The sequence below is a fragment of the Acinonyx jubatus genome, chromosome E4 (assembly GCF_027475565.1).
Source record: "Acinonyx jubatus isolate Ajub_Pintada_27869175 chromosome E4, VMU_Ajub_asm_v1.0, whole genome shotgun sequence".
Classification (NCBI taxonomy): Eukaryota; Metazoa; Chordata; class Mammalia; order Carnivora; family Felidae; genus Acinonyx; species Acinonyx jubatus.
In genome coordinates, this window is record NC_069395.1 from 62,107,437 (window position 1) to 62,118,589 (window position 11,153).

At 53.4% G+C, this 11,153-nt stretch overlaps 1 protein-coding gene across 13 annotated transcripts in view; it reads left to right on the top strand.

Annotated features, from left to right (window-relative positions):
- Positions 1-10,485, top strand: part of SDCCAG8 (SHH signaling and ciliogenesis regulator SDCCAG8) — a 246,837-nt gene extending 236,352 nt beyond the window's left edge. For 6 of the 13 annotated variants that reach the window (XM_053209292.1, XM_053209296.1, XM_053209294.1 and 3 more), the window contains 3 exons: positions 81-195; positions 6,330-6,457; positions 10,146-10,485. In XM_053209292.1, the coding sequence (XP_053065267.1) occupies positions 81-195; positions 6,330-6,457; positions 10,146-10,194 (292 nt within the window). In that variant the 3' untranslated portion in view covers positions 10,195-10,485. Of the gene's footprint in view, positions 1-80; positions 208-5,196; positions 5,340-6,329; positions 6,458-10,145 lie in introns of those variants that run through there. The other 7 variants (XM_053209297.1, XM_053209301.1, XM_027046217.2 and 4 more) reach the window with 5 other exon arrangements.
- The last annotated feature ends 668 nt before the right edge of the window (positions 10,486-11,153 follow it).

The window sequence follows — 11,153 nt, forward strand, 5'->3', positions numbered from 1 at the left end:
GCTGAAGTTGGGCATGGTCCTCCTTGCTCTCTGACACCTATTGCCCCCGGGCCCTAACTCTGCGGTGGATTTCTCTGCAGGCTGAAGCAGCTGGACAAGCACAGCCAGGCCACGGCCCTTCAGCTGGTGCAGCTTCTCAACAAGCAGAATCAGCTTCTGCTGGAGAGACAGAGTCTGCAGGAAGAGGTGGGGCGTCTGAGATCCCAGGTACTGTGCAAACCCAGCACGGGGGGCGGGAGTCCTCAGGGCTGGCTCACCGGCCAGAGAACACAGCAGAATCCGCATGCAGGGCTTTTTCTCCTTCCTTCCTTCAGTGTTGCATCTTTACAGGTGAAATGCCCAGTGATCACATGGGTCCATTAGTAACCCGGGGCGGGGTGGTGGAGGGCGGGAGGTAGTTCCTGAAGACTGTGATGGGCACGGGGCGGGGGGGTGAGGGGAGGGGGGGACAGAGACGTGTGGGTCATGGGCCTGCCCCCTTCGGTGAGCTACAGTCTGTGTGGGAGAACAGACCCAGCAGGCCACAGACACCACTGCCCAGGGGTGCTGGTGGTGGAAGGGTGGGGAGGGTGGGGAGCATTCTGGAGGTGGCGGCTTTGGGCTGCCCCCGGAGGGAGGATGCGTTTGCTTTGAATCAGGTGAGGAAAGAGATGCCGCTGGCTAGGGGGCCGCTGTGAGCAGAATGCAGGAGTCCTGTCCCAGGTCAGGTGCCTGGTGACTGAGCGAAGATTCTGAGTGTTTGCGGGTGGCCTGGCTGCGCTGCAATACAGAACGTGCCCTTGAACGAGCCTGCGAGATTGATTGTGCCTCCATTTCGTAGATAGGGAAACTGAGGCTCCAGCAAGCCTGCCCAGCTAGCAAGTAGGACACTACCAGTGTCCTACCAGAGGCTGACTCCACAGCCCAGGACCTCCCTGTTGAGGTTAGCTCTGGGGCCACCAGAAGGGATGGTGGGGAAAGGGAACAGCCAGGTGAACTTGGAATGTGGTATGAGACCTTTCTCTCCTAAATTGGTTCTCTTCCTGTCAGACAAGCTGTACTTTTTGCCCCATCGAGCAATTTGTTAGGATAATGGGGTGGCCTGTGGGCTGGCCCTGGTCTTAGCCTTGAATTAGGATTGCAGCCAGGTGCTCTGTGAGGGCCCAGGGACGCCACACAGTGAGTGCTTGGGATGGATGATTAACGGGAAGAATGTATCTGGAGATGAAAAGGATGGGAAACTGTCTCTCATAATTCTTTCAGAATAACCATGTGCCCAGTGGGTAGCGGGGAGCCGCTCTCCTCTGAGTGAATTTTCCCACTCAGCACAGGCAGTCCCTCTCTAAGGACTCATTTCCCCAAGGTAGCAGGTGAACACCTCCAAGGCCTGGGGCTGGGGACCCGCCCGGCCACTCTGCTCCCCGTGCCGCTGACTCTGTCACACCTCATGCCACAGTCCAGGAGGTTTGCAAACAGAAAAGTGTGAGGAGCATGGGTCCTGGGGCCCGGTTCACACAGGCCAAGGCAGGATCTCTGGGAGCAGGGCCTAGGAATCTGCATTTTAAGCAGCTGGTTGGGTGATTCTGAGGGACACGGAGGTTTGAGAACCTCTCAAGTGATTGGAGGCAGAAAGAACAGAGCAGGATTCCAGACTGTGCCAGTGTTGTGAGGCTCAGAACAAGTCACTGGAGTCTCTTCTGAGTCTCAGTTTCCACGTGTGCCGGGGATGGGGTGGGGGGGGTGGTGTGTGTCACATCAGCCTGACTCAAAAGGGATGTCAGAAGTGTTCAGTGAGTGCAGCCCTGAGGTGCACGGCAGAACCTCTTGCACATAGTAGGTCCAAGAAACGTCCAGGCTTTCCCCTTCCCCTCCCTTCCCAAGACTGGAGAAGGCCCAGAAGAAGCCCAGGGACAGCCAGGGAGGGGGCTGGCAGCGCTGTGCCCACTGCTCCCCGCGCTTCTCAGACGTGCTCAGGCCCTTCGTGCCGTCCCCCCCCCCCCCCTCCACACACACACGCTGAGCTGGGCCCAACCTAACTGTCTGGGTGTGTCCCACAGGAGGCCCTGTGTGGCACCAGCCAAGGGTTGAGGCCACTGGCTGTCAGGAAGGTGATGGGGCTCCCGCCACACGCGGTGGAGGAACAGGGACTCCTAGCAGGAGTGAATCCTTTGGCTCTAGAAGCCAAGAGCCACTTCAGGACGCACATTGTGGGGAGTGTTCTGTACAAGCTCCGAGCACATGGCAGCTTCTGGACCAGATCGTTACTGGGTAGGGTTTCCCTTTTAACTCCCCATCTGCCTACCTTACAACCACTCAGATCTTAACATGGACCATCAATGCTTAGAAACCTCTTCCAGGGCTTCAAAAACCTAATTACCAAATGGATTGCAAAATTTTCATAAAATGCATTAAAAAAAAAAAAACAAAACCAAACAACCCAAACCTCAAAAAATTCTCAGAAAACCGAGCTGGTCTTTCTTCTTTTGGCTGAAGCAACAGAGATGCTTTGACCGTCCTGAGTTATCTGATACCAGCCATCTGGCTCATCTCTAAAGGGGTCTTTCAGATTCACAGAGTGCATTTGGAGTTATTTTAATATGAACATGACAAAAGGAATTTCATAGAGGGAGTCCTGGCTTTCGGTAGCAAACACTAGTGTTCAAAGAAGAGGCAGGGGTCCAGTTTTGCAAGCTCTCTGCTGAATATCTAAGCCGAAGGCTTACTCTTTCTACCCAAGTGTGGCATTAGACCCACTTGAGCCATGGAGTAAGCTGGAATTGTGAGGTTAGCCTCCCAGCCTTGACGTGAACAAGGCCGCTGTGTGCCCCCAGCAGGGACATCAGAGGACACTGCCTGCTGACGGTTCTGGAGGGTTCGGCCACAGTTCCTGTCTTCCTGGAGAGACTGGTTCATCTCTGGGTTGGAAATGGCTTTGCGAAAGCCTTCCATTTTCTCAGCCTGGATAACTTAAGCATAACGACTTAATTTTGTATGTCACACTCTAAAAATCTCTGTCCACCCAGAACCCCAAAGAGAATGGAGATTTCCTCACCACCCCGAAGCTGAGTCCCATCCCTCTGATCTGCTCCCATGTACTGAGTCCTGGGCCCTGGAGCAGGTGACAGGGCTCGGGTTGGCCTGTGGCCTCGGACAGGAAACAGCTAAGCCTGTTTAAAAGGCTCTAGTATCCTAAATCACTTCTGCTTAACTTCTGGAACATGGACAGTGTTTGCAGAGGGAGCTGGTCACAGTGGTAACCAGGCTGCAGTGACATTTCTACCCATGAGGATTCCCATCTTCCCCTCAAACGCTGCTATGGTGCAGGGAGCCAGTCAAGTACGGGGCGCAGGGTGCGGGGTGCGGTCCGGGCGCAGGGTGCTGACCACTAATCTGCCTTGATCTTAGTGTGACTAAAAACATTGGCTTGATTACTCTCCTGCCTCACTCTGCAGGTGGGGGACTTCTAGAAAATGTCTTAAAATTTTTTTTTTAATGTTTATTTTGAGAGAGAGAGGGAAAGAGAGAGAGAGAGAGAGAGATTATAAGTGGGGGAGGGGCAGAGAGAGAGAGAGAGGGGGAGACACAGAATCTGAAGCAGGCTCCAGGCTCTGAGCTGTCAGCACAGAGCCCGATGCGGGGCTTGAACTCACAAACCGCGAAATCAGGCTCGAACTCATGAACCGCGAGATGATGACCTGAGCCGAGGTCCGGATGTTTAACCGAACGAGCCACTCAGGCACCCCTAGCAAAGGGCTTTTGTTAAAATGTCTTGAAATGGCTGTGCTGGTCAGTGTGGAGAAACAGAGCCTGAAGACGGTCACCCAGCCTGACTGCAAACAGGGCCCCGTATCGTCTCCCCAGGCACAGCGAGTGGCTTCGTTACAGGCGAGGCTGGGCATATGCCCTCCCGCCTCTTCTGGGGGGAGAGAGACCGTGGTAGGGGTGGCATGGGGGTGATGTCCGGATGAGGAAGCTGGGCCCCAGGGGTGGGCAGCTGGGACCAGGGTCGGTGGTCTGTGACCCAGTGCCCGGGGCTCTAACATCTGGCCACGGAGGGAGATGCCAGCTAGTGAGAAAATCAGAGTCTTTTCTTGGGGAGGATTGTCCATTTAGAGGATGGTTTTATACGCCAGGAGTTTGTTTATATACTCATTGGGCAACAACTCGGGGTTCAGCAGATTTGTGTTTTCTGGTCCCTGCCACCCCTTTGCCATGCACGACCTGTAGGGCTCCATCCTCAGTGCTCAGGGGGCTCCCTTTCGTCCCTGCAGTTGAGGCGCTTGTGCGCAGGACGCATCCTGAGACTGACTTATCGGTGATTAATCAGTTGGCCCTGTGACTTTGGAGTATTCTTGGCAGTGAATTGACTTTCTACTCTGATTCGAACTTGTGCACGGATCTAGCAGCCATATGTGGTTATATTCAGAATCATGGACATTATCTCGTTCCACCAAAGGACCCAAGCAAGAGGGCTGAACCCAGATGAGGGGCAGGGTGAGGCCCCTTTGTTGACCTGAGGCAAGGGCAGGATGGCCTCAGAAATGTCAGCATGGCCCAGGGCTGCCAGGCTGGGGTCCAGCTGGGGAGGGGGTGCCCGCGGCTTGCCCAGGATGGGACCCGGAGGGTGTGTGTGGGATGGCGGGGGTCCTTCCCCAGTCCTGGGGGCTTCGCCCGGCTCACGTGGGTGTCTTCCTGGAGTTAGCTACCTGCAGGACAGATGGTGCCTGGATAGAACAGCAAATACACTGAATAAAATAAATTAAAAAAGCCTCCTCCTGAACCAAGATTTTTTTGGAAAGAATTCTAAATAGATGAAAACAAACAATTTGATTTCAACCAAATTGTTGTTTTTTTGTTTTTATCCTGATTTTCACCCGAATTGTCAGTCTCAAAAATAAACACTGATACATTCCCAGAAAATATTTTTCAAATAAAAACTGACTCTGTTAAAGTTTGCCCTGATTCTTTCAAAACTGTGTACAAGACACTGTCAACCAAAGTGACTTGCATATTTTTTTAAATACACTTGAACATATGCAGCTAAAATGTCATTAACTCCCTGCTGCCTGAGTGTTTTTCAAGAGTGACACGAGACCCCGGTGTCTGTTTCTGACATGCGGGTCTTGCGACCCTCGGGGAAACTTCCCCAAGCAACTCAAATCACCGAGTTTAACTTCCGTTTTGTTTTTTTGTTTTTTATTCTTGTTTTCACTGAAGGCCCACGTGTGATTAATGTTGAAAAGCACATAAGGCTTCACTGAAGACAGACCTGCTATTCCGTTAACAGCTCACTTTGTCCATGAGTGAATGTCGGAGTAGGACGCATGGGAGAAAAATAAATCGAATTTTCTGCTCCTGCAGACACACTTGCTCCACTTATTGCTTCCTGAGTCAGTACATTTTGCGATAGAAATTCACAATCAAGATTTTAAAGGGAGCTAAATATTTTAATCCAATCAGACAAGTGAACAAAACACTGAATATTACATGGAGCAGAGAGAAGTGGTTCTTGCCTTTAAAAGACTGCAGTTCCATCACATTACAACCCCAAATGTCAGTGTTGTCTTTATTTCTAACGCTTTCAAACACGAGGCAGCCAGAGGCTCCACTCTCTGCTGTTGGTGACACTGTCTGTCCTTTGGGAATTCTTAAAGTCTATTTACCATGGAAACATGGTTCCTATAAAACACAGACACCTGCCCATGTGCAAAGAAAGTTCTCATGACTTGCGGGATTCCAGGAAGCTGGAAGATGACAAAGTCGGACGGCACGAGGCATGGGACTCCTGTGTCGTCGGAGCTCTGGAGAGGGGAGGGGCGGCCAACGCACCGGGCTCCCCGGTTCCCCACCCCGCCATGCCACGTGTCCCAGGCCCAGCTTGAGATGCTGTTTTCCGGAAAGCCAAGGATTCCTCCTCGGCCCACCTCCATTCTGCAAGGAAGGTCTTCCTGCCTCTACCTTTTCCTTTCTCTGGCTTCTACAGCCCCTTCCCTCTAGGGAAGCCGTGACTCTGACCTCTGCCTGCACGGGCCTGTCATTGTCAGGGGCTCGGCGGACTGCCTGGTGTGCGGGCGACCCGGCTTTGCAGCTGCCGACCACCGGGTTCTGGGGTGCCGGAGGCGGGGGACGAGGCAGGGTTGGGGTCACTTTGCTGGACTCTGCTGACCTGGAGGCAGTCCATCGAGGGCCCCGTGGGTTGGGGGAAGGCTCGCCTCTGTGGCCCTCCCGGCCACGTTCCACGACGTTCTGCGGAGGACTGGTGAGGGCACCCTCCTCCTGAGCAAATCGGTGGCCTCCCACAGCTCACGTGGCTTGTGAGTGCCAGCTGGCCTCCCAGATCTGACTTCTACTTGATCCCACACACAGCACACCTGGTGGCTTCTGTGCTGCTTCGCTGGGCAGGTCACAAGAGCATTAACAGGCCTGGACTCCGAGGTCCAGCTGCCAAGGTTCAAATCTCAGCTCTGTACCACTTGGGGTAAAATGTTTAGCTTTCATATCACTCGGGTCCTGCTCAAAAGCAAAACCAAAACCAAAAAACAAACAGAAAACCTTAATAACAGAACCAGCTTCCCTTGAAGAGGCAGCCCCCCCCATCACCCGGCTCCCACACAGGTGACCGTGAAGCCGGCCGGGTTGGCAGAGATCACGGTTGGCAAGACAGGGCCACTGGATCAATCATTCGGCATCCTTTCTGTCCAGACAGAAAAATCAGGCCCAGAGAGATGAAGTGCACGGAACTGGGAAGTGAACGGCAGGGAAAAAACTTCTCGAGAAAGTGGTATTCAGGCCCTGGGCCGCAGGCTGCATGGAGGGGGTGGGTGTCCATCCGACTCTCCTGGGGCAGAGCCTGCAGTCGGGCCCTGGCTCTTCAGCAGTAGGTACCGGTGGCTTCTCTGGACCTCAGGACAAGGCTCTAAAATGCCCCCAGCTAGAGGTGGGGAAGGGACTCTCCTCTCTCTGGCTAAAAATAGATGCTTTCTTGCCAGAGGCACAAGGAACAGGGCTTTTTTTTTTTTTTTAATGTGTATTTTTGAGAGAGAGCGGGGGCAGGCAAAGAGAGAGGGACACAAGGTCTGAAGTTGGCTCTGTGCTGACAGGCAGTCCGATGCGGGGCTCGAACTCACGAACCGTCAGATCACGACCTGAACCCAAGTCGGACACTTACCCGACTGAGCCACCCAGGCTCCCCAAACAGGACCGTTTTTTGACCTGGCCACACTGACACAGAAAATGTGAAAATGAGTGAGGCTAGTCGGGGGGGGGCCACTAGTGAGAGGTGGAGTCCGCAGAGAAGGGATGCAGAGGGAAAGTTGGGTCGGGCTGAGGCTGAGCAGGCACGTTCTGTGAGCAGGGATGAGGTGGGCTGTGTGCTTCCCGGGTCACAGGCTTGGGAACAAGGCAGCAGAAAAGGCTCTGCTCAACCCCATGGCGTGGTTGCCTGGGGAACAATTCAAGTCACCCAGAGAGAGACTCATTTTTTAAAGTCAAAACTTCAGAAATAAACACAAAGGTCAGGGTTTATGGAGAGAAGGCTCTCGTAGGATTTAAAATGAGAACAAAGGAAATGGGCTAGCAGTAGCAGGCATGTAGACGGGGGAGGGGGGAGCGTTTATGTCATCTGTGGACAGTGTTCTAGAAGAGCAGGTGCCAGGGTACCCTGTGGGCCTTCCTCTGTCTTGGAGGGCAGCCATGGACACGGCCGATGTGACCACACCGCCCAGGCATGCCACGGCAAGGGGCCTTGGTGACAAGTTGAGAGGCAGAGGTCTGGGAGAAGGTGGCCGAGGGCTCAAGCCACAGTTGGAGCCAGCTAATGTCCCACGGGCATGTGCATCCTCATTGTCCCTTACAGCCAGACCCGGATCGTGGTGGTGAGGACCACGGACCCAGCTTTCTGGAAGTCAGCAAGGCTAATCTCCCTAGGAGGTGATGGCAGACGAGCAGGATTTGGGCAGTAACTAATGCTTCTCGATCTCTGGACATGCCGCGGGATGGGGGAGGTACCAAGAACTGTTCTTTACTGAAGATCCAGCAAACTGAGGGTGACACTTGAGTGGGGAATTAGAGACTGAATGGTGATGTCATCGGCTTAATTAGTCATTCTGATATTTACTGAATGCTTGCCATGGGCAGGGCAGCCGTGGGCACTGGGGATGGAGAGTGAAAGGCAAGCACCATAATGGGAAAGTCAGGACAGGCTTTGCATCAGGACCAAATAAAATACCAAACCAGCGAAGAAATAGTGACAGGCGATTTGCTCCAGGGAGAGAGACCGTTCACGTCGGGGACCTCACATCTGCTCCGACAGGGCCCCACGGGGCCATGGTGGCCGGTTCCCAGGCAGAGGCCCGAGTGCCAAGAGGGGACGAGTCGGGCAGGAAGTTACTAGATGGGCCTGGGGCATACATAGGCACTAGGAAGACTCATAACGAGAGGTGCCAGTTTCCTGGAGCTTGGTTTAAAAAAATTCCCGCGACACCTTTCCTTTCTACTTCAGGTCTTAACTGCTACTCTACTGTGCGTGTCGCGGGCGTGTGTCTTCTACCCCAAGTTCCGCTCCATTTGCGATATGCCTGTCGTGGTTTCTGCTTATCCTTGCACTCAGAGACGTTCCTGGAGTCTCTGAAGTTAGGAAGCGCCCGGCCCGCAGCCCGCAGTCCCTGGGTGGTGCCACACCAGGTCAGCTCCGTCCAGACTGGACAGCATCAGGTCTGGATGGAGACCCCGCGTGATGGTCCACTGAGTTGGTGGCAGGCCCCGGGCTGAGTGTGTCGCTGGGGGTGGAAAGGAGCCCTTTCTGCAAGGGCTCTGGGGCAGTGGACTCCTGCTGGCCTGCTCTGGAGAGCCCAGAAGCCCCCCAGGGCCCTAAGGAAGAGGGCCCCTGAGCCCCAGCCCCCCACCCAGGGCTGCACACACATACTGAGTGCTTCCTCACCATGCCGCGGCCCCCGCCCTGTGTACAGAGCCAGGTGGGCCGCACATGTGACATTCTAATTCCCCGTCTCCTCACAGACTTGCTCCCTAGAAAGGCATCATCAGTGTCACACATGCTGAGAAACCTACCTGACACGTACACATTACCTTTTTGCATTTTTTGAAAGAGGCGACAGGCGGATTTTCCTATTTCTCATGCGTGAATTGTGGTCTTTCATTCACTGTCCTGTCTCGGAAACCCTCGAGTAATTGTGACCGAAACTGGGTTCCCAGGAGCCCCCCCACCCTGATTCTAGCTCAGGAAATCTGAGAGTGCAGAGGGCGTGCAGAGCCTGAGGCCCACGGGTCTGTCTTTCTGGAAGATGGTTTCCAGCCACACAGACCAGACTGCCTGCCCTCCTAGGGACCTCACTCCTCGAGGTCAAGGACTGCCTTACTCATCTTCCCATGTGGTGCAGGGTGGGTGTGCCCTGTTCTGTGGAGCGGAACCATGTGCAGTGGTTTCTGGCACCACTTCCGGACATGGTTTAAGCTAACCTGAGCGGCCCCGTCGCCGGCCAGGGCAGACGAGAGGCTTCTCTGCGTCCCTAACTTGTGCCTCTCTCAACCCGATTTTCAGGAGCTAGCTTTGAAACATTTATTCCTGCTCAAAACTAAGGCCAGATACACCGAATTCCCTCTTCCAGTGCGTGGGAGGTGGTTTCCACGGGGGAAAAAGCGGGTGTGTGCGTGATAATAAGTTGTCTGCAGCTGGAAATTTGGAGGTTTTAGCTCGTTTTGATTTCACTAGGAATTTCTTAGGGACACTCGGCCTACATCCTGTTTTTTGTTCTGCTTTACCAGCTGTAATGTCTGAGCAGTTCTCAGTAAACAGATTCTGGCATGAATCAGGGTCTCCTTTCCTGGGCAGAGAAGTGGTGGCCCTCCAGCCACGTCCCGTCATCGGACTGCCTTACTCCCAAGACAGACCGATGCCTGCAGTACAGATGTGTTCAGATTTAAGGCCGTAAAACGAAATGGGTTCCCTTCAGTTCCTGTCTGACGGGGGCTGTGATCCAAGGTCAGGGGGAGTAACAAGATTTTCGTGCAGTTGGTCACGTACAATTTCTCTATTTTTAGCAAAAGAATGTCTTCCTCCTTAGAAGAGGCACCTGCACCAGCGAGAAGACAAATCACAGTGAAGAACGTGATCTATTTAAACTTACTTTTTATTGTCATTTTTTTTCCAGTTACCCAGCATGCCACAATCTGATTGCTGACCTGGATGAAACAGAGTGAAATAAATGGTTTACAAAGAGATATTTACATTCATCTGATTTGTTCGTGAGATGCCACAGAGCACCACGACCTTCCCGGTGGCCGGCGCCCCGGACGGCAGCAGGCGGCCAGGTCAGCCGCGTCTACTGCCCAGCGGTGCCCAATGCGGCCAGGCCCCGCGCCGGACCAGGAGACCTCCTGCAGTTATGTTTGCAGAAATGGCTTGAAGTTAACTGTGTTCTGATAAATCTGCTCATTTGTATCCTGTTACACATGTGAATTTCAATAAATGAACTTTTTTAAAGACCTGAATTGAAGCGTTTCCTTTTTACCTTGTAGTGATGAACGAAACACACCAAAAAGGCACATATTTTAACTAGGCCAAAGGGCATTAAGGACCAGACTTTCTTCCTGCCACTCGTGTTTCTCTCCCTCTTCATGAGCTAGACACCGTCCTTCCACTTCTTAACGCTCTGAATCAACATCTCGTAAGGCTCCATCGTTTACCATCCTGCTAATCTGTGCAGTCAGGAGACGCCAGGAAGCGCTGTTCTGTCCGCTCCGTCAACAACAAAAACAGACAAGGACGCGTCTTCGGCCTGGCGGTTTGGGTTTCCTCTTCAGTGTGCGGTTTGAGAGGAGCCTGACAATGTACTTCCTGAAGTGACACAATTGACTTGGAGTTCTATCAGATGTCTGTAAACAGATCATTGTTTTAGCTTCAAATAGTATTTCTACGATATACAGGTGAGCCCTCAAATGCTGGAAAGTAATAAAAATGGGCGCTGAAGATGCTGGGTGGTCTCTGAGGAGGACAAGGATACACCACAGGCTGCAGGCAGGACAGGGCCCTGACCTCAGGCCGCTCTCCCGGCTGGCAACCCAGCACCCTTGCCCTCGCCCTCAGCGTCCCCCACCCGTGCCTCTCAGGACGGATGGGGGGGGGGGGGGGTTTCAGCGTTGGAGGTGGGGAAATGATA